This window comes from Hesperophylax consimilis, chromosome 22 (assembly GCF_061612785.1).
Source record: "Hesperophylax consimilis isolate HC1 chromosome 22, BYU_Hcon_1.0, whole genome shotgun sequence".
NCBI classification, from domain to species: Eukaryota; Metazoa; Arthropoda; class Insecta; order Trichoptera; family Limnephilidae; genus Hesperophylax; species Hesperophylax consimilis.
Window position 1 is genome coordinate 9,435,291 of NC_142857.1, and position 25,068 is coordinate 9,460,358.

The window sequence follows — 25,068 nt, forward strand, 5'->3', positions numbered from 1 at the left end:
TGAGCAAGTACTAAAAATATTCAAATATATATATTTTTTTTTTGACTGGCAAGAATGTTAACAGAGCTGTCAAAAAGACGTTCGTGACGTTTGTTCGGTTTGCATGTTTCTTTGCCCAGTTTTTCGAATACAGCTAAAATATAATATTGATTGGTAATGAAATAAACACTTAATCAATATTATTTATCACCAAAATACAAATTTTACGCAGATTTTGATTAAATTGCCTCTCTAAAATGTCACGAAAAAATACAAGACTGGACGCCAAAAAAGTGGTGAGTAAAACCTGCCTATTCCTCAAATAAAATGAAGTGAACTGATTTCTAGTTGTAATGTTAATTTTCTTTCAGAATTCAGAATTGCTGACACTTACTTATGGAGCACTGGTGGCGCAGATGGTTAAAGATATCGAGAATGTTGACGATGTCAACAAACAGTTGGAGAGAATCGGTTACAACATGGGCGTAAGGCTGATAGAGGATTTTCTCGCCAGAACTAGTACAGGCCGTTGTATGGAGCTGAGAGAAACTGCTGATAAAATTCAACAAGGCTTCCGGTATGTTATTTATTTACCGTATTTTTGATAATTTCTGATCTTTGACTTTATTTTTCAGTGTAATTGACGAATAATATTAACCTTTCCTCATCTGTGGTGTGTATTTACTACACATTGCTTCTAATAACTTTCATAACTCTATAAATATAATAAATTCTGGGTTCAGATTTTAGGTATTCCTCCGTTATACATTTATGCACTGAATTAAAAAATAATATATTACATAGTTTTCAAATTCAATTAAAAATCAGAGTTTTTTGTTAAAAATCGGGAACAAATACACCAATACAATCAACCGTGTGATACTAAATACGCGAAGAGTGTGCGAGGAAATGACACGCTATTGATGTCCCGCTTTAATTCGCTATGCGGGAACATGAGACATCCACACTTCTGCAGTTGTAGTTTTTGATTTAGACCATCGATACCTACGACCGCACAGCTGTGTTTGTGCCAGCCGCGCCGCTAGCCAGTTGGCCGCGAACCGTCGTTAGATGTGGACCCCTTGCACGTTTCTTTAGCATCTGCCGATGGTTTTTTCATGTTTTCAGCAATTAAATTACAATTATTATCACTTTTGATATAAAATATTATAAACATAATCGATTAGCTATGAATATTCATATTTTTCCGATATTAAATCGCTTATTTTGAGATGTGTATTGACTACACAGCACCGTAACGCGTGTATTTTTTTAGCACAGTAAGGGAAAGGTTAATAAGGTAAACTTGTCAAATTCTAATTACCATTCGTTATTTCGGCTACTGGCATTATACCTAGCTCTCTAATTAAAAATATGGGGGTATTAGATCTATCAAAAGATTTATATATAAAGATGCAAAAGTCGGTCATTTTGAATACATGTAGGATAACAAAAGATTTTTTAAATATTTATGTTGAGGGATCAGTAGGATTTATAGGCCCTGTTAGAAGTTCTACCGAGCCGAACCCTCTGATATGAAAATATCTGGAGTCGGTGAATTATTTTCCCATTTGATCTCTGGTGAGTTGACATGTTGTTCTTGTATTGTTTTGTATTTATTTTTCTTATATAATGCACTTACATAATGTTGATTGACTAGATGATCATTTGTGGAAAAGTGTGTGGAAGGGTTAAGTTTTTCCTTTGGGGAAGATTTAACCCGGACAACAAAATCGGAAGTTTAAAAACAAAAAAAAACAAAAAAAAACAAAAAAATTCTAATAATAATTCGAAATATCGATTGGAGATAACTATTTAAGTCGGGGGTTTAAGTAAACATGCACAAAATAGGTTTAGTTGGGTTATTTTAATAATTTTTGAGTATTTCCTAACTTTCAAACTTAACTTTTATTGAAAAAAAAAATGGAACTTAATGCATCTTTTACCATCTCCCACCACATAAATGGTTATTTCTTGTAGTAATTAAAATTAAACCAATTGCTGTTTATTTTTTTTGCGTATTAAGCGTGTGGCTGAATTCGATAAGATTAATATATTATGTTTAATTCTACAGATAAAAAGGATTGACCTACAGCAGCCATTCCTGCATTAATTGCCACACACATTATTTTAAGAACACTTTGTATCAATTAGAACAATGAGAAACAGCCATTTCTCTAACCGGATATGGAAAATAATGCATTTTAATGGCTATTTCATTAAAAATATGAACAATTTGACGTCTTTCCTTCAGGCCATGTTTTAACATAATAATTAAAAGGAAGGACTGAATGCTGTAGAAATAAGATTTCTGAGGAGTTATGTGTGGTAAAACCATGTATAATCATGTGAGGAATGTGGAGATCCGCAAAGAATTCAAGCCTGATGTAAACTTAATGAGTAAGATTAAGAAAGAGATGCTCAGATGGTTTGGGCATGTAATGTGGGCGAACGAACGCAGAAAGGAGTAAGGATAATGGTTCCATGATAACTCAACACAGTGACTATTCAACACACCTTTAAAAAGTGATATAAAGTCATTAAAAACAATGACTTTTTTTTTTAACCTAACCTAACCTACTTAACCCAGTTAATAAAGTTTTGGTTTCATCACTTTCCATGACTTTATATAACTTTTTAAAGATGTGATGAATTATTATTTTGATGATTTATCCGGTCACCAAGGATAATATATGACGCAAATGTGAATGGTACAAGAAATCGGGATTAGATACTTGAGTCGGGCCATGTCATGATTCAGAATAGTAGAAGAGTATGTATGAGACGATGTATGAATGTGAATGAGGCAAAAAGTGTGTGCCAATACCGAGTTGTGTGGCAGTCCGTCCTCTCTGCCTAGCCCTGCGTACAAACGGCGATGGTTGGGTTTTGTAAGTTAGTTTTAATTTATTTTTCAATTAAACCCAAAGTAAGAACCTAGTTTGGTTTAAAACAAGAGAATTTTTTTTTACTTTAACATCGTTAACCGTGGCCGGAAAGTGAACAATCTATTTTAATTTTAAGAAAATAACTATTAAAATGCACTATTTTCCATTTTCTGGTTACTGAAATAGTTGCTTTTAAAAAAAAATACGCCTTTTAACCGTATCCTGTATATCTGTATATTTACCGATGTTATATTGCGTATATATGTTTATTTAGAAATTTCTAACCCGGCTTCTCTTTTTTAACCTCGGTTTCTCTCTTTTTTTAAACCTTATCTAAGCAGCTGTCGCATATATGATCCATCGGTGGCTATCTCCAATGTGGATGTTGCATATATGTTTCATGAAGTTTTACTAAAACATATATTGTGCCGCGTGATGGGATAGATTACGTTGAAAAAGCCAACATCGAAAAGAGAAAACTAAAATCTGCTGATCTTTGATTTCAGGTTATATCTGAACATGCAGCCCTCCGTGTCCTCGTGGAGCAGCTCCGGAGACGAGTTCTCCCTGATCTGGGAGCAGTGCCCCATCTCCGAGTGGGTGGAGCTACCGGCGGAGGTGAAGGGCCTGAAGTACTGCAACCTGCTGTGCGGAGCTCTGCGGGGGGCCCTTGAGATGGTGCAGCTGGAGGTTCACTGCTGGTTCGTTCAGGTCCGTATACACCACTGCAAAGATAAACTGATAGAAGTGTGTTAGGGGTACTGAACAGATAATATGTATTTAGATTATCTGGATGAAGATATTGACTGTCTCTGGGGTGCTTTACATATTGTTCAAAAACCCAACATTTATAAAAATATATGCAACCTTCCTAAAATATATAAACCTGTGCTCAGTTAAATAATGTTACTTAAAATTATATATGACGATTAATAGGCACCCAAATACATGGTAGATAGTTTTAATAAAAAATCAACATGTAAGAAACATTTTTTTTACCACAATCATTGGTGTATTATACTAGATTAGCCCTGTCTAGCTAAATTCATTTTGAAAATGACCCCACATAGCGTACGTCACAAATATGGAGATGAACTTAACAACCCAACTCTATAGTAAGCCATCGAAAATTATACAAAATAATTAAAGCTGATGAATATAAAATAATATTAGTAAAACATTTAACAGTAACATAAAAAATATAGAGACTAGAACAACACCATGTATCATTTAATAATTATACTGCCACCATTCAATTAAAAGTTATTTTGTCTTCAACCACTTTGTGAGAATTAAGACATTGTGTCAACTAGTTTTGGTCAGCTAGTTTCTCAACCTTCTTCAAGATAGCATTATTGAAAACTAACCTAAGTACTCAACGACTTTACATTAAATATAATGTAAGATTAACATAAAGAGAGAGATAAATCATAAAATGTTGCTTGTTCACAAGCGAGCTGAACCACGACTTATGGGAAAGAAACGAAGCAACCTAATATATCTTCGTTCCTGAGATTTCATTTCATTCCGGCTTTCATTCAATAGAACAAAATCCAAATTCCAATAGATGTAGTTATTTAAAAACAATAATTTTATTACAGTACTAGCTGTACCCCACCACGCGTTGCTGTGGCTCAGTCTGTCTGTGCAGATAGAGAAACAATAGCGCATTTTGCTTTTGCGTCCAACATGGCGCTGTTTTTTTAAAAAAAACATGTTTTTACCTGTCCCAGGTGTCATCTATAAAATATAGTTTAAAAAAAACATGCACATATTCGAATGCAAAGTTGTGTCAAAATTTCAAAGTAATCGATGAAGAACTTTCGGAGATTTAAGATTTTGAACAAACGAACATTTACATTTTTATTTATGTTTTATTAACGTATAATTCCCTTGGCATTTTCAATAGCATTTGATTCCTTAGAACAGACAATCTGCCTATCTAGGAACTAATATCGACATAGCAAGACATAACACTTGTATTGTTGCTTTGTATTGAAACATTAGAAAGATTAACATATAACTTTTTTCTTTTATATTAATCAATATCAACAAGGCAATGGGTCGAGAGACCAGTTGGAGGAGTCAAAGGGTTTCCCCGAGCCAGCCTCTCCCGATCTGGCACCCCACATAGCTGGTGGGCAGGCGCCTCCTGAACAAACAAAATCCTGAACACCCTTTCTAAATCACCAAACATAGCGAACCACCTGGGGTGACCTATGGCAGGGGTATTGGTTGTCCAATAAATGGTTCCCTGGGCGGCCGTACCCAAACCCGCTTCCCAATCTGAAACTACTTTTGTTAATAGACTTATCTTCATCTGGGCTGGTCTATACTATAAAAACTTATGGTATTGCTCATCATGTATTTGATTAAAATCATGATCAGATATCATATTACTGATGTATGTTTTGTGCAATTCGTCATTGCTATATTGAGGTGTAGTTAATTTGTAGCTACATTCCATTCTCTTATTTCATTTCTACTGTTAGTATTAATGCTGTGTTATTATTGATAATAGTTTGTAAACTAAACGGTTCTGTAATCGACCAGCTAGGTCTTTTACACAGACTGTAAAATAGGGGGCCGGTCAGTCCGTAGTTAGCCGCTAGGTCCGGGTAGAAATCTGCTTTACCCTTGCTCGTGTCGGTAAAGGAATCTACTTTTATCCTTGCTCCGGTCGGTACAAGAATCTGCTTTTATGAAATAGCGGCTGCCGTGAGCGGTACACACCGTCCGGTACAGGTTCTTTATCTGTTGTTTATTAGTAAGGCTGTTGGAAGTCTGTGGATAAACATACTCAGAGAAAATTAAAATATCACTTTTGGAAAAATTGTCTCATTCATATTGTAACATGAATCATTTGCATAGCTATAAATTAACTGAAAATGACATGTTGGGGCCATTGTAACAAGAATTATTTTACTAATGTCCAACTACCACGTTGGCGCCAATTGTAACACTATCAGGTAAACTCATATTCAAATCAAACCACGCTAGGGCGCCATTGTAACGCTAGAGGTATAGTGACAGAAAGGATTGCTTTGACATTGAATAAAAGAAAGACGATGATTAATTACATTTATTCAAATCAAATAGAACAAGAGACACAACAAATTGACATGATTAACATATTCTCAAGGGGTGAGCGGCAATCGAAGATTTGCATGCACGGAAGGAATTTAAATGGTAGCAATAAACAGTTAAATATGTGACATTGTGTACAAAGATTAATGTCTGACCTGATTCACAGAGATGGGCGCCATACAGCTCTTAGGAAAGAACTGTAAAATTTGTTAAGATAGACATGATGACCAGCGATTACTTCAAACTAGCTAATTCCGCCATCAGCATCTCCCGTAAATTTTTGTCGTCTGGAGTAGTTGCTCGAATCCTTCCTGTTGAGCCGACCTCGCTCCAAGGCTGTCCGATTGGTACTGGCGCTCTGGAAAACGTCAGCTGCGATCCTTCTCGACCAACCATAGACCAAGAGTGCCATAGATGAAGGCGGTCTTTGGATAGAGTTTCGTGAAGTATTCTTGAACAGTAGTGGGGCAAAATTGAACTGCTACAATATGTTACATATCGAACGACAGATATGTATTAGAAATTTGCTCAGAAAAAAAGGTTATTGTTGCTTCTATGACTCGTTGTTGGGAGTTTCCGCCATCTAGTCGTGTGCTCCATCAACTGAGCCACGACACCAACTCTAAGACCTGCCATTTTCCAACACAACATATTAATTTTATATAAATTTCTTTCCAGGATCAATTGAAAGGCGATCCGGTAACAGAACTGAGAGTTAAATACATCAGGAGATTAGAAGACGCCATTCCCGCTGGAGAAGACTAAATAATATTTTATGTTCATCACCATATAGATAAAAGTATAATATTTAATAATATAAATATGTTAAGTTAACCCGCTGTATTCTTTATTTGTACTCAATAAGAATAAAATTAAATTTGTCAGTTGAATTCTTGATTCCTTGTTCTTCATCATCAAATGAACTAATTTCGGCAGTCTGTGCTGTGCATAGTGATGTAATTTATTTATTTAACCTTTGGAACGCCGAGCCCCCGCGACCTAATACTTCCGTAGTATGCCGAGGGTAAAAATTACACTAACAGAATGTATTAAGGATAAATAGCGTTAATAGGTAAATCGCATTCATAGATGGCGTAAATTTAATTATTTTACAAAAAATTAGTACATTAAAATTAAAATAATAAATTTATTCCCAGCTACATGGATGGGATATGCATTTCAATTTATCCATATTGGCACTATAGCAAGTCCTGCATGAAATCTGGTTCAATGAACTCAAATGTTCTTTGAATTTAAGTGTCATTTGCCAAGCCTTTAGAATTGATTGAAAATGCAGATATTAAACAACTTCTAGTGTCAGTTGAAAACCTCTTTGAGGCGGTGAAAGGAAATGACATTTCTAAGGAAGAATTGTTGGTAAGAGAAGATGTAAAGTCAATATCAGCAAAAAAACTCAGATAATTCAACACTTTTGCATTTGGCTTCTAGGGAAGGTTTCCAAGAAATTTCAGATATTTTGTTAAAACACAAAGCTAATGCAAACATTTTTGGAATGGGTGGGTGTACTCCACTCCATTGCGTAGCAAAGTGTTCCCATTTGGATATAGTCAAATCTTTATTACAAAATATTGCAATGTATAACATTAGTAATGATAACTAACTAAGTAACTAACCATCACGCCGTTTCTCCGCAGGGGTAGGCAGAGAGCACGGACCGCCAAACAACTCGGTCTTGGCACACACTCCTTGCCTCATTCACATTCATACATCGTCTCATACATACTCTTCTATTATTCTTCTATTCTACTATTGACATGGCCCGACTCAAGTATCTGATCCCGATTTCTTGTAACATTCACAAGTATCTGATTCACTTGAACGTGCCATGTCTTCCTCGGGCGTCCCCGACTTCTGCTACCATTCACATTTGCATCGTATATTCTCCTTCCACTCCTTTCTTCGCTCATTCGCTCTACATGCCCAAACCATCTAAGCGTCCCTTTCTTGATCTTACTCATTACGCTAACATCAGCCTTGCACTCTTTGCGGATCTCCACATTCCTCACACGATCATACATGGTTTTACCACACATACGCCTCAGGGATCTCATTTCAACAGCATTCAATCTACTTTCATCCTTTTTTTGCCAGTTCCATGCCTCACCTCTATACATCAGGGTAGGTACCAGCACTCCATTGTGGACTGGTAACTTCGCTTCTTTGGACAATTTTTTGATAGCGCCAACTGCGGTCAGTTCTCCATTAATGGAGTTATCTGTATTTATTCTTCTTTCAATATCTCTGTCAGCCTTCCCATCTCTCGTAAAAATGCTTCCTAAATACACAAACTCATCCAAGTATTCCTGATTCACAGCTATATTGCTCACTGTTTTCGCACTCTCTCTTTTAAGCACCATTACTTTAGACTTACTTACATTCATCATTAACTTATTCTTCATGCATACTTCGTTCATCCTAGACACGAGAGACTGCAAATCATCCATACTATTAGCAATCAACACCGCATCATCAGCATACAACAGGCGACATACTTTCAGATTACTCAAATTCGCGCCCAATCCCACCTCTTTCAATTTTGCATACAATTAATGATGATGATGATGGGGAAAAACCGATTAGTCTTGCAACCCAAGAATGTATTAAGTTGCAATTAGTGGAAAACTATTTCTTAAAAACGAGAAATTGTGAAGTGAGGATAGTTGAAGATATTAAAATGCAAGATTTTTCGACCATTAAAACAATCTTCAACACTCGGAACATAGAAACACTCACACTTCTGGAGGTTGGAGTCGTTAGTGGTTTTCCTGAAGTTGGTAATTTATGCAACATCATTCAAGTAAAATTTTCACCAGTAACTTTCAGAATTGTTATACTTGGGCAAAATGAAACTTACACACAAGCTTTGTACGTTTTACAGAAATTAATAAATGAAAGAAAATAGATTTTGGGAATTGACAACCAACGCACACTGGACCTCAATTCCAGCAAACTTCTTATTTTTCTGAAAGAAAAGATGCAGAAATATATAAAACACGAAAAAATACATTTGGACCAAATACCAAAGTTTCTCATCACATCACATCGCAAATTATTCTAAAAAGGAAAATATTAGAATGTTCGCTTGTTCTTCAGAGACCCATCGGCATTCCACTGGTTAAAAGAAAAATACTTTCGAAAAAATCCTTTATGTTTGTGTTTATCCCCGCTCTTGCTGTCATAGCAAGTTATGAAATTTACTGGAAGAATACGAAAGAATTGAAAGATGTGGGATTGGGCGCGAATTTGAATAATTTGAAAGTATGTTGCCTGTTGTATGCTGATGATGCTGTGCTGATTGCTAATAGTATAGATGATCTACAGTCTCTCGTGTCTAGGATGAACGAAGTATGCATGAAGAATGAGTTAATGATGAATGTAAATAAGTCTAAAGTAATGGTGTTTGAAAGAGAGAGTACGAAAACAGTGTGCAATATAGTTGTGAATGAGGAATACTTGGAGCAGGTGGATGAGTTTGTGTATTTAGGAAGTATGTTTACGAGAGATGGGAAGGCTGACAGAGATATTGAAAGAAGGGTAAATGCAGGTAATTCCGTTAATGGAGGACTGAACGCCGTTGGCGCTAACAAAAAATTGTCCAAAGAAGCGAAGTTAGCAGTCCACAACGGAGTGCTGGTACCTACCTTGATGTATGGAAGTGAGGCATGGAACTGGCAAAGAAAGGATGAAAGTAGATTAAATGCTGTTGAAATGAGATCCCTGAGGCGTATGTGTGGTAAAACCATGTTTGATCGTGTGAGGAATGTGGAGATCCGCAAAGAGTGCAAGGCTGATGTAAGTGTAATGAGTAAGATTAAGAAAGGGACGCTTAGATGGTTTGGGCATGTAGAGCGAATGAGCGAAGATAGGAGTGTAAGGAGGATATATGATGCAAATGTGAATGGTAGCAGAAGTCGGGGACGCCCGAGGAAGACATGGCACAATCAAGTGAATCAGATACTCGAGTCGGGCCATGTCAAGAGTCAGAATAATAGAAGAGTATGTATGAGACGATGTATGAATGTGAATGAGGCAAGAAGTGTGTGCCAAGACCGAGTTGTTTGGCGGTCCGTCCTCTCTGCCTACCCCTGCGGGGAAACGGCGTGATGGTTAGTTAGTTAGTTAGTTAGTCTGGAAGAATACCTTAAGGGCCGGCCCTGAGCCAAATGGCACCTGGCACTAGTAAAAATCTTAAGGGCGCTGTTTTAGGTGTTAGTTTATCATCAGAGTTTTGGCTCCTTGGTGCCCAGAGCGAACTGCCATGTTTGGACCTGCACAGAATCGGCCCCTCCAAAAGTTAGTAAGTCAGTGGCAACATTGGTTTCCATTCAAATCTACATGGAAAGCATTTCTAGTGTGTTTCATCTATTCACTGGTTTTAGATGTAAATTGTAATGTAATTATGATTGCATGCCAGTAATGAATAGAAAATCACAAAAATAGTGATCCATAGTGATTGAAATGGAAACTGGTTTTGTCATTAGATTTTTCGAGGTGAATGAACCAATTTCTTTTTTGAGAAAGTCAGTAAATATGGTCGGTTGGAAGAAATTGCCACGTGGCTATAAGTCAGCCTTTGTAACATTATGTAGGTACTTACCGTGATTAATAAATATTTATATATAGGTAAGAAAGTGTAAGAAGTGGTATTAATTAAAAAAAATATATTGCATTTTTCACTCCCATAAAAATTTCAATTGTTACAAGTACATTCATGATATTTTTGGAAGTTATGTTTAAAGATTCTGTTTTAATGTGTAATTTATAACCAGTCACAATTTTTTTTGACAATGTGTATAATTGAGTTATCTCATTTATTACAATAAAAATATGTTTTTCATTACCTATATATGAACTTTCGTTTTGCTTTCAAAAACCTTCTAACGCTGCCTTTTTGCTGCACTTCAATTTCAAAATCCGCCATATTACACTCTGCTCCAAAATCTTTTTTTGAATAAATTTTTTTTAAAAATAATAAATAATTTTTTTTGCACAAGGGTACACCCAATGTATGTTATAATCTACCCATTCATAAATGGGTAGATTATATTATTACATTCATATTCATATTGCGTATCTACTGGCGCAAACAAATAATTATTCATTTTAACATTTTAAAGCATAACTTGCAAAGTGTTTTTTCCTAAAAAAAAAAATTAGAGCCACTTATGAAAGAGCAGATTATGAATTCCTTTAAGTATACACTTAATTTTTGGGTTATTTTGCGCTTTCGGTGCGTTGCGCTATACAATCATAGTCAATACAAACAACGAAATCAGTATTATAAAGAGAGAGATATCGAGATCGTACAACTACCGCCATCTCTCGGTGAAAAGCAAACAAAAATTTTGTGGGCTTCATTTAGTTCTTCTATCTAACCATAGAGTGTTCAGGAAAATATTAATTGAATAGATATTTTTTTCAATGTTTGAACATTCTCCGCTTATTTATTAAATTATGGTCTCCCTTTTACAATATTCATTCCGATAATATTGAAAAGATTCAACATAAGTTCTTGAAGTATATAAACTATAAATTGCATATTCCTGTAGAAAACATTGATGATAACTACTTACTAGATAAATTGTCCTTATTAAAACTTTCTGAAAGAAGAATAAACACAGATTTAATAGTACTACATAAAATACTTCATTACAAAATTGACTGTCCTGAGTTACTCCAATTAATCAGCATCCACATACCCAAAAGATCTTGCCGAAATTTACTACCTTTTTATTTTTACAACACAAGGACACTGTCTTATCAAAATTCTCCAATTCCAAAACTTCACAGTCTCGGAAATAAATACTCTGATCTGGGAGATATATTTCATCTTAAAAATAATCAATATAAATATTGTTTATTTCAATTCTTTTATAAATCGAGACACAAATAGACATCTATAATTTCCGCAATATATATATTTTTATTTTTATTTTGAATATCTATTTATGTGAGACTTCTTATCATTTTTACTAATGTATCTTATTTTATTATATGCTTTTGTTGTAACATTTAATATTTTTTCTTTTTTCGTTGTATTATGTTTCCTTTATTGTTTTAATTTTGTAGAATCTATAATAACTGTGATACTCTACTATTAAACTTTGTGGTGTGTAAAAGCCCATTAGGGCGTGTAATAATAATAAATAAATTATTGATGGGCAGGATCGAAATATTTACATAATCGAAACATCAAAAGAATCGAGTGATTAATCGTTTTGATCGCTCGGAGTTCACCAGGAGCAGTAGTTGCGGACAGAGGCTGCGTTTTTTGTTCTCGGGGAAAGGGGTAGGTATATAAATATGGTAGGAATAATACGATATGTCATCCCCACGGATATAAAAAACTGGACACTAAACAAAACCAAAAATATGAAATGTATATTTCGGGCTTTACATACATAACTTTAAAATACATGTTAACCCTAGGTTCTTTATACTTTTTTTATAGTTCATAATTTTATTTTTATTAATAACCTTCCCACGTATAGGCGCCGTAAATCCAGCGGCGTAGCTACCTAGGGGCCACGCGGGGCAGTGCCCCGGGGCCCTCAAGCTCAGGGGGCCCTCGAATCCTTATCAGAAATCTCGATCGAACTGAACTTTTGGAAATTTCTCCCATTTTCAAAATAAATATGACAGGTTGCAACTTGCAACCCCACATTAATCATGACAAATCAGTTGAGAGAAATTCAAAAGTTATGCCTAGGGAATTCCCCTAAATTCAGCTAAATTCAGGAAACAACATCAAACGTTGGGATCTACTGTCAAAATTCACCGGCGAATCGGACACCACTCTAAAAAAACTAAATTAGACTAGATGGTCCAGTAGGGTCAATACGATATCTGCAATAAAACTTCGTTATTTTGATATTATCAAAGCATTATCAGAAATGGTTCTAAAGAGTCCTAATAAAGATGAGCGTAGTGAAGCAGGGAGTATTAAAACAAAAATGCTAAATTTCGAGTTCGTGTTGCTTTGCGAATTCACGCACAGTGTATTGAACGACATCAATTATGCATCCAAAACTTTACAAAAATGCGACATCAATTTGGGCGAGGCGAGTAAAGTTTTAGCAGAGACCAAAGCAAAGTTGCAAATTTATAGAAATGATTTCGAATTATTCAAGTGCAAAGCCAGTGAAACTGCAAGAAAATATGGTATTGATAACCATTTTCAAGAAAAAAGGCAAAGAAAAGTTAAAAAAACATTTTGATGAATTAGCTGCTGATCACCGATTTCCAAGCCGAGAAAAATATTTAAAATTGAGATTTTCAATAATGTACTACACACAGTAATATCTCAATTAGATACACGTTTTATTGGTATGAGTGCAGTCTGTCATATATTCGATTTTCTAACACCAACATTTTTATTACATGTTGATGAAGCAACTTTATTACAAAAGTGTGACTAATTCATATTCAAATATAATAGGCCCTAGTTTTTCACTTCAATTTATTAATATTTACCATCTAGTTTTACCTCAACTAACTCAAGCATGGACTGTTCACCAATTATGTAAGGAAATAATGAGCAAATATGGAGTGCTAGAATGCGACCTAACGGAAGTATTTACAGCAATGTTATTATTCTTTACAATTCCTGCCCTATTCTGTAGCAGCTGAAAGGTCATTTAGCAAATTAAAAATAGTAAAAAATTATTTAAGAAATAAGATGGGCCAACTCGACTCCGACATTTATCGCTAATAGCAATTGAAAACAAAACCGCATCAAGCCTGGATTTAAACGAAGTCATTGATAATTTTGCGAAAACTAAAGCTAGGAAAAAATTGTAAATATAATTGTTATTTAGTCAGTTGGTAGGCCCGACCTTTATATAATAAACCCTCGAATCTTCTCTATTTCGTTTTATTAGCCAAACCTACACCAAGTATTAATTGTAATTTATGTTGTTACTGTTTAATATTTTTATTACCTGCCCTGCAGTCTGCAGTGCACAAAAAAGAGCTTAAGCAGCTTAGCATTTTTAAAGTGTTTGTATATTTCATATTTTTATTTGATAAAACCTAATCAGTTTACATAGCAGTGGGGCCCCATTTTTTTAATTTGCCCCAGGGCCCTTGGTTACCTAGCTACGCCACTGCGTAAATCCCAACCGTTCACATACGCATAGCTTCTTCGGTTGCTAGAATATATCATAATTAAACAGCTAATATATAATACCTAACATTACCAACTTAACGCAATTACCAAACAATAATTGCGTAATCCCAAATGCATATCAAATCATATTACGTAGTTCGTAACACAATGCACCGGCGGGAAGAATATCTCGTTTGTCAAGCAATCCGAGTCCGAGATATGTCTGACGTATCTCGAATTTAGGAATCGATTTGATATCGATGAATTCTGACCAATGACATGACGGCTCCATACGAATCGATTCCATATTCGATGATGTTTCAAAACGATTGTCTCGGACTGTGTGATGATCTCTAGTATAAACCTCTTAACAAACTTATTTCTATGACTTTGTTCTTTATAATATTTAGGCATATCCCACGAAAAGTAAGATAAAGTAATATAAATACAAAACAATACAAGAACAACAACACGTCAAATCACCAGATATCAAATGGGAAAAAAAAAATTCACCGTCTCCAGATATTTTCATATCAGAGGGTTCGGCTCGGTAGAACTTCTAACAGGGCCTATAAATCCTACTGATCCCTCAACATAAATATTTAAAAAATCTTTTGTTATCCTACATGTATTCAAAATGACCGACTTTTGCATCTTTATATATAAATTTTTTGATAGATCTAATACGCCTAAATTTTTAATTAGAGAGCTAGGTATAATGCCAGTAGCCGAAATAACGAATGGTAATATTTTTATAGTCTGAGAATGCCAAATTCTTTTTATTTCATTTCCTAAATCTGTGTATTTTCTTATTTTTTCACTAACAGATTTTTGAATATTACAGGAATTTGGAATAGCAACATCAATGATATAAGTTATTTTTTTAATTTTGTCATGTAAAACTATATCGGGTCTATTATGACTAATCGCTCGGTCTGTTAGTATAGTTTTATCATAATATATTTTATAAAATTCGTTTTCTAAAAATGAATTTGGTTCATATTCATAATATGGTACTACATTACGGCAGTCAATCAAGTTATGTTTAATTATCAAATTTTGGTGAATTATTTTTAAAACTTGATTGTGCCTAAATGTATACTCGGACGGTGCTAATATAGAACATCCCGATATAATATGTTCTATAGTTTCCGGAAAAGCCAAACATTTTCTACACAAATCATCAATTTGATTTGTATCTTTGATTATATGCTTTCTATAATTTTTAGTATTAATGACTCTATCCTGAATTGCAAGCATAAATCCTTCTATTATTAGTATTATTTCTGTTAGTATTATAATTATATGCTGTGTTATTATTGATAATAGTCTGTAAACTAAACGGTTCTTTATCAGTTGTTTATTAGTAAGGCTGTTGGAAGTCTGTGGATAAACATACTCGGAGAAAATTAAAATATCACTTTTGAAGAAATTGTCTCATTCATATTGTAACATGAATCATTTGCATAGCTATAAATTAACTGAAAATGACATGTTGGGGCAATTGTAACAAGAATTATTTTACTATGTCCAACTACCACGTTGGCGCCAATTGTAACACTATCAGGTAAACTCATATTCAAATCAAACCACGCTAGGGCGCCATTGTAACGCTAGAGGTTTAGTGACAGAAAGGATTGCTTTGACATTGAATAAAAGAAAGACGATGATTAATTACATTTATTCAAATCAAATAGAACAAGAGACTCTCAAATTGACATGATTAACATATTCTCAAGGGGTGAGCGGCAATTGAAGATTTGCACGCACGGAAGGAATTTAAATGGTAGCAATAAACAGTTAAATATGTGACATTGTGTACAAAGATTAATGTCTGACCTGATTCACAGAGATGGGCGCCATACAGCTCTTAGGAAAGAACTGTAAAATTTGTTAAGATAGACATGATGACCAGCGATTACTTCAAACTAGCTAATTCCGCCATCAGCATCTCCCGTAAATTTTTGTCGTCTGGAGTAGTTGCTCGAATCCTTCCTGTTGAGCCGACCTCGCTCCAAGGCTGTCCGATTGGTACTGGCGCTCTGGAAAACGTCAGCTGCGATCCTTCTCGACCAACCATAGACCAAGAGTGCCATAGATGAAGGCGGTCTTTGGATAGAGTTTCGTGAAGTATTCTTGAACAGTAGTGGGGCAAAATTGAACTGCTACAATATGTTACATATCGAACGACAGATATGTATTAGAAATTTGCTCAGAAAAAAGGTTATTGTTGCTTCTATGACTCGTTGTTGGGAGTTTCCGCCATCTAGTCGTGTGCTCCATCAACTGAGCCACGACACCAACTCTAAGACCTGCCATTTTCCAACACAACATATTAATTTTATATAAATTTCTTTCCAGGATCAATTGAAAGGCGATCCGGTAACAGAACTGAGAGTTAAATACATCAGGAGATTAGAAGACGCCATTCCCGCTGGAGAAGACTAAATAATATTTTATGTTCATCACCATATAGATAAAAGTATAATATTTAATAATATAAATATGTTAAGTTAACCCGCTGTATTCTTTATTTGTACTCAATAAGAATAAAATTAAATTTGTCAGTTGAATTCTTGATTCCTTGTTCTTCATCATCAAATGAACTAATTTCGGCAGTCTGTGCTGTGCATAGTGATGTAATTTATTTATTTAACCTTTGGAACGCCGAGCCCCCGCGACCTAATACTTCCGTAGTATGCCGAGGGTAAAAATTACACTAACAGAATGTATTAAGGATAAATAGCGTTAATAGGTAAATCGCATTCATAGATGGCGTAAATTTAATTATTTTACAAAAAATTAGTACATTAAAATTAAAATAATAAATTTATTCCCAGCTACATTTTTTTTTTTTTTTTTACAGTATTACCGCACAAGAATCCCAACTGCTCCCGTCTGGAGCCAGTGAGACTATGGCATCCCCAATTGGGGTATGTTGTGAGGCTGAGGGTATTGGGGAGGGGAGGGAGATGGGGAAGAGGAAGGTGGGGAAGTACCTGGCTATTCAGATCTGGTCACCAAACACGGCTAAAGCCATTTCAAGCAACGTTTCAATTCTGAATGGTGGTCTTACACCAGGGCGATACTGAGAGTATCTTCCACTCTGGAACGTGCCGCAAATATACTATATATTATTTTAAATTAATTAATTGTGAAATAACACAAATTAATCAAATAAAATTTATTTGCGCACGCCGGGTTCGAACCCGCGACCTTCGGATCTGTAGTCAAAAGCGTATACCACTAGACCACGCCGGCCGTCAAAATGGATGGGATATGCATTTCAATTTATCCATATTGGCACTATAGCAAGTCCTGCATGAAATCTGGTTCAATGAACTCAAATGTTCTTTGAATTTAAGTGTCATTTGCCAAGCCTTTAGAATTGGTTGAAAATGCAGATATTAAACAACTTCTAGTGTCAGTTGAAAACCTCTTTGAGGCGTTGAAAGGAAATGATATTTCTAAGGAAGAATTGATGGTAAGAGAAGATGTAAAGTCAATATCAGCAAAAAACTCAGATAATTCGACACTTTTGCATTTGGCTTCTAGGGAAGGTTTCCAAGAAATTTCAGATATTTTGTTAAAACACAAAGCTAATGCAAACATTTTTGGAATGGGTGGGTGTACTCCACTCCATTGCGTGCAAAGTGTTCCCATTTGGATATAGTCAAATCTTTATTACAAAATATTGCAATGTACAACATTAGTTATGATGATGGGGAAAAACCGATTAGTCTTGCAACCCAAGAATGCATTATGTTGCAATTAGTGGAAAACTGTTTCTTAAAAACGAGAAATTGTCAAGTGAGGGTAGTTGGGCGTACTGTACAGGGCCCGCAGATACTTTAATAGTACACAACTGCTGACCCTGTACAAATCGCAAGTGCGCCCTACTGTCGAATTTGGCAGCCATCTCTGGTCCGGAGCCCGAAAATACCTCAAAAAAACCCTTGACTCTGTGCAGAAACGGGCGGTCCGTTTGATAGATTCCCCAATCTTAACAAACGGACTGCAATCTTTAGAGCACAGGCGTCAGGTAGGTATGCTGTCCTTGTTCTATCAGTATTACAATGGAAGATGCTCTGAGGAACTAGCGTCATTGATCCCTTCGGCACCGGTGCGTAGTCGGGATACACGCCAAACGCGCGCCCAACATTTGTACACGGTTGACATTTGTCACATGAGAACGGGAAGATGACATTGGCCCTGAGGGAAATTATTTTCTTCAGGGCCTCCTGTGTGGAGTTAATATAAAAAAAAAAAAGTTGAAGTTATTAAAATGCAAGATTTTTCGACCATTAAAACAATCTTCAACACTCGAAACATAGAAACACTCACACTTCTGGAGGTTGGAGCCGTTAGTGGTTTTCCTGAAGTTGGTAATTTACGCAACATCATTCAAGTAAAATTTTCACCAGTAACTTTCAGAATTGTTATACTTGGGCAAAATGAAACTTACACACAAGCTTTGTACGTTTTACAGAAATTAATAAATGAAAGAAAATAGATTTTGGGAATTGACAACCAACGCACACTGGACCTCAATTCCAGCAAACTTCTTATTTTTCTGAAAGAAAAGATGCAGAAATATATAAAACACGAAAAAATACATTTGGACCAAATACCAAAGTTTCTCATCACATCACATCGCAAATTATTCTAAAAAGGAAAATATTAGAATGTTCGCTTGTTCTTCAGAGACCCATCGGCATTCCACTGGTTAAAAGAAAAATACTTTCGAAAAAATCCTTTATGTTTGTGTTTATCCCCGCTCTTGCTGTCATAGCAAGTTATGAAATTTACTGGAAGAATACGAAAGAATTGAAAGATGTGGGATTGGGCGCGAATTTGAATAATTTGAAAGTATGTTGCCTGTTGTATGCTGATGATGCTGTGCTGATTGCTAATAGTATAGATGATCTACAGTCTCTCGTGTCTAGGATGAACGAAGTATGCATGAAGAATGAGTTAATGATGAATGTAAATAAGTCTAAAGTAATGGTGTTTGAAAGAGAGAGTACGAAAACAGTGTGCAATATAGTTGTGAATGAGGAATACTTGGAGCAGGTGGATGAGTTTGTGTATTTAGGAAGTATGTTTACGAGAGATGGGAAGGCTGACAGAGATATTGAAAGAAGGGTAAATGCAGGTAATTCCGTTAATGGAGGACTGAACGCCGTTGGCGCTAACAAAAAATTGTCCAAAGAAGCGAAGTTAGCAGTCCACAACGGAGTGCTGGTACCTACCTTGATGTATGGAAGTGAGGCATGGAACTGGCAAAGAAAGGATGAAAGTAGATTAAATGCTGTTGAAATGAGATCCCTGAGGCGTATGTGTGGTAAAACCATGTTTGATCGTGTGAGGAATGTGGAGATCCGCAAAGAGTGCAAGGCTGATGTAAGTGTAATGAGTAAGATTAAGAAAGGACGCTTAGATGGTTTGGGCATGTAGAGCGAATGAGCGAAGATAGGAGTGTAAGGAGGATATATGATGCAAATGTGAATGGTAGCAGAAGTCGGGGACGCCCGAGGAAGACATGGCACAATCAAGTGAATCAGATACTCGAGTCGGGCCATGTCAAGAGTCAGAATAATAGAAGAGTATGTATGAGACGATGTATGAATGTGAATGAGGCAAGAAGTGTGTGCCAAGACCGAGTTGTTTGGCGGTCCGTCCTCTCTGCCTACCCCTGCGGGGAAACGGCGTAATGGTTAGTTAGTTAGTTAGTTAGTCTGGAAGAATACCTTAAGGGCCGGCCCTGAGCCAAATGGCACCTGGCACTAGTAAAAATCTTAAGGGCGCTGTTTTAGGTGTTAGTTTATCATCAGAGTTTTGGCTCCTTGGTGCCCAGAGCGAACTGCCATGTTTGGACCTGCACAGAATGGGCCCCTCCAAAAGTTAGTAAGTCAGTGGCGACATTGGTTTCCATTCAAATCTACATGGAAAGCATTTCCAGTGTGTTTCATCTATTCACTGGTTTTAGATGTAAATTGTAATGTAATTATGATTGCATGCCAGTAATGAATAGAAAATCACAAAAATAGTGATCCATAGTGATTGAAATGGAAACTGGTTTTGTCATTAGATTTTTCGAGGTGAATGAACCAATTTCTTTTTTGAGAAAGTCAGTAAATATGGTCGGTTGGAAGAAATTGCCACGTGGCTATAAGTCAGCCTTTGTAACATTATGTAGGTACTTACCGTGATTAATAAATATTTATATATAGGTAAGAAAGTGTAAGAAGTGGTATTAATTAAAAAAAATATATTGCATTTTTCACTCCCATAAAAATTTCAATTGTTACAAGTACATTCATGATATTTTTGGAAGTTATGTTTAAAGATTCTGTTTTAATGTGTAATTTATAACCAGTCACAATTTTTTTTGACAATGTGTATAATTGAGTTATCTCATTTATTACAATAAAAATATGTTTTTCATTACCTATATATGAACTTTCGTTTTGCTTTCAAAAACCTTCTAACGCTGCCTTTTTGCTGCACTTCAATTTCAAAATCCGCCATATTACACTCTGCTCCAAAATCTTTTTTTGAATAAATTTTTTTTAAAAATAATAAATAATTTTTTTTGCACAAGGGTACACCCAATGTATGTTATAATCTACCCATTCATAAATGGGTAGATTATATTATTACATTCATATTCATATTGCGTATCTACTGGCGCAAACAAATAATTATTCATTTTAACATTTTAAAGCATAACTTGCAAAGTGTTTTTTCCTAAAAAAAAAAATTAGAGCCACTTATGAAAGAGCAGATTATGAATTCCTTTAAGTATACACTTAATTTTTGGGTTATTTTGCGCTTTCGGTGCGTTGCGCTATACAATCATAGTCAATACAAACAACGAAATCAGTATTATAAAGAGAGAGATATCGAGATCGTACAACTACCGCCATCTCTCGGTGAAAAGCAAACAAAAATTTTGTGGGCTTCATTTAGTTCTTCTATCTAACCATAGAGTGTTCAGGAAAATATTAATTGAATAGATATTTTTTTCAATGTTTGAACATTCTCCGCTTATTTATTAAATTATGGTCTCCCTTTTACAATATTCATTCCGATAATATTGAAAAGATTCAACATAAGTTCTTGAAGTATATAAACTATAAATTGCATATTCCTGTAGAAAACATTGATGATAACTACTTACTAGATAAATTGTCCTTATTAAAACTTTCTGAAAGAAGAATAAACACAGATTTAATAGTACTACATAAAATACTTCATTACAAAATTGACTGTCCTGAGTTACTCCAATTAATCAGCATCCACATACCCAAAAGATCTTGCCGAAATTTACTACCTTTTTATTTTTACAACACAAGGACACTGTCTTATCAAAATTCTCCAATTCCAAAACTTCACAGTCTCGGAAATAAATACTCTGATCTGGGAGATATATTTCATCTTAAAAATAATCAATATAAATATTGTTTATTTCAATTCTTTTATAAATCGAGACACAAATAGACATCTATAATTTCCGCAATATATATATTTTTATTTTTATTTTGAATATCTATTTATGTGAGACTTCTTATCATTTTTACTAATGTATCTTATTTTATTATATGCTTTTGTTGTAACATTTAATATTTTTTCTTTTTTCGTTGTATTATGTTTCCTTTATTGTTTTAATTTTGTAGAATCTATAATAACTGTGATACTCTACTATTAAACTTTGTGGTGTGTAAAAGCCCATTAGGGCGTGTAATAATAATAAATAAATTATTGATGGGCAGGATCGAAATATTTACATAATCGAAACATCAAAAGAATCGAGTGATTAATCGTTTTGATCGCTCGGAGTTCACCAGGAGCAGTAGTTGCGGACAGAGGCTGCGTTTTTTGTTCTCGGGGAAAGGGGTAGGTATATAAATATGGTAGGAATAATACGATATGTCATCCCCACGGATATAAAAAACTGGACACTAAACAAAACCAAAAATATGAAATGTATATTTCGGGCTTTACATACATAACTTTAAAATACATGTTAACCCTAGGTTCTTTATACTTTTTTTATAGTTCATAATTTTATTTTTATTAATAACCTTCCCACGTATAGGCGCCGTAAATCCAGCGGCGTAGCTACCTAGGGGCCACGCGGGGCAGTGCCCCGGGGCCCTCAAGCTCAGGGGGCCCTCGAATCCTTATCAGAAATCTCGATCGAACTGAACTTTTGGAAATTTCTCCCATTTTCAAAATAAATATGACAGGTTGCAACTTGCAACCCCACATTAATCATGACAAATCAGTTGAGAGAAATTCAAAAGTTATGCCTAGGGAATTCCCCTAAATTCAGCTAAATTCAGGAAACAACATCAAACGTTGGGATCTACTGTCAAAATTCACCGGCGAATCGGACACCACTCTAAAAAAACTAAATTAGACTAGATGGTCCAGTAGGGTCAATACGATATCTGCAATAAAACTTCGTTATTTTGATATTATCAAAGCATTATCAGAAATGGTTCTAAAGAGTCCTAATAAAGATGAGCGTAGTGAAGCAGGGAGTATTAAAACAAAAATGCTAAATTTCGAGTTCGTGTTGCTTTGCGAATTCACGCACAGTGTATTGAACGACATCAATTATGCATCCAAAACTTTACAAAAATGCGACATCAATTTGGGCGAGGCGAGTAAAGTTTTAGCAGAGACCAAAGCAAAGTTGCAAATTTATAGAAATGATTTCGAATTATTCAAGTGCAAAGCCAGTGAAACTGCAAGAAAATATGGTATTGATAACCATTTTCAAGAAAAAAGGCAAAGAAAAGTTAAAAAAACATTTTGATGAATTAGCTGCTGATCACCGATTTCCAAGCCGAGAAAAATATTTAAAATTGAGATTTTCAATAATGTACTACACACAGTAATATCTCAATTAGATACACGTTTTATTGGTATGAGTGCAGTCTGTCATATATTCGATTTTCTAACACCAACATTTTTATTACATGTTGATGAAGCAACTTTATTACAAAAGTGTGACTAATTCATATTCAAATATAATAGGCCCTAGTTTTTCACTTCAATTTATTAATATTTACCATCTAGTTTTACCTCAACTAACTCAAGCATGGACTGTTCACCAATTATGTAAGGAAATAATGAGCAAATATGGAGTGCTAGAATGCGACCTAACGGAAGTATTTACAGCAATGTTATTATTCTTTACAATTCCTGCCCTATTCTGTAGCAGCTGAAAGGTCATTTAGCAAATTAAAAATAGTAAAAAATTATTTAAGAAATAAGATGGGCCAACTCGACTCCGACATTTATCGCTAATAGCAATTGAAAACAAAACCGCATCAAGCCTGGATTTAAACGAAGTCATTGATAATTTTGCGAAAACTAAAGCTAGGAAAAAATTGTAAATATAATTGTTATTTAGTCAGTTGGTAGGCCCGACCTTTATATAATAAACCCTCGAATCTTCTCTATTTCGTTTTATTAGCCAAACCTACACCAAGTATTAATTGTAATTTATGTTGTTACTGTTTAATATTTTTATTACCTGCCCTGCAGTCTGCAGTGCACAAAAAAGAGCTTAAGCAGCTTAGCATTTTTAAAGTGTTTGTATATTTCATATTTTTATTTGATAAAACCTAATCAGTTTACATAGCAGTGGGGCCCCATTTTTTTAATTTGCCCCAGGGCCCTTGGTTACCTAGCTACGCCACTGCGTAAATCCCAACCGTTCACATACGCATAGCTTCTTCGGTTGCTAGAATATATCATAATTAAACAGCTAATATATAATACCTAACATTACCAACTTAACGCAATTACCAAACAATAATTGCGTAATCCCAAATGCATATCAAATCATATTACGTAGTTCGTAACACAATGCACCGGCGGGAAGAATATCTCGTTTGTCAAGCAATCCGAGTCCGAGATATGTCTGACGTATCTCGAATTTAGGAATCGATTTGATATCGATGAATTCTGACCAATGACATGACGGCTCCATACGAATCGATTCCATATTCGATGATGTTTCAAAACGATTGTCTCGGACTGTGTGATGATCTCTAGTATAAACCTCTTAACAAACTTATTTCTATGACTTTGTTCTTTATAATATTTAGGCATATCCCACGAAAAGCAGCAAGGCTTTTAGCTTCTTTAACATCTCTCGGTAATTCATTAAACATCTTAAATCCTTTAAAATAGAATATGATTTAAGATTTTCACGGCCCAAAGTATTTTTGTTTTTTGTTTTTGGGGTATTATGCCGTGTTGCGCTAACTCCTTCAAAATAGAGATTATTTTGGGTTCCCGACAAATTATTTGCGGGAACGATTGCGAAATTATAATTTATATTCTTAAACATGTATTTCGTGAGCATCTTATTTTTTAGCTTAAATATAAATATTAGGGTATTATAAATAATTAGTTGTCTTACACTTAACATTGCTAGTTTTTTCTGCATAGTAATTATCTTAGAATACCCACTACAATTCAATACTGCTCTTATGCCCTTATTTTGAATTATTTATTCAATTTCTTTATCTGTGTTTGATTTCACAATAAAATGACACTAGAGCAGTAATTTAAATGAGGTGCTACTATACTATTATAAACTAATTTACTTGTATTTCCTTTAATTTATTCCTTATTCTTCTTAAAAAATTTACCCTTTTTGCCATTTTATTAGTTAATAATTCATTCGATTTTCGACAGAATCGATTCCTTATTTGATGACGTTTCAAAACGATTGTCTCGGACTGTGTGATGATTTTTGATATAATCGATTTGTCTATGACAATGAATCAAAATATTTAGAAAAAGATCGAGTACATCATCGATTGTGCTCATCGCTAGATTAAATCAAAAGCTTTTGTAGTTTCTCTTCACACCAAACTGTACAAACTGATTTCAATGTCGTACCTACCTATTAGATAATCATATTTTGAGTTTTTGTTATTAGTAAATCTACAACACCTT

At 34.9% G+C, this 25,068-nt stretch overlaps 1 protein-coding gene across 1 annotated transcript; it reads left to right on the plus strand.

Annotated features, from left to right (window-relative positions):
* Positions 1-70: 70 nt before the first annotated feature.
* Bet3 (blocked early in transport 3) lies at positions 71-6,810 on the plus strand. Its single transcript, XM_089644945.1, has 4 exons — positions 71-275; positions 351-556; positions 3,374-3,578; positions 6,633-6,810. The coding sequence occupies exons 1-4, from the start codon at positions 237-239 to the stop codon at positions 6,717-6,719; spliced, it is 537 nt and encodes a 178-aa protein (XP_089501071.1). The 5' UTR covers positions 71-236; the 3' UTR covers positions 6,720-6,810.
* Positions 6,811-25,068: the final 18,258 nt, after the last annotated feature.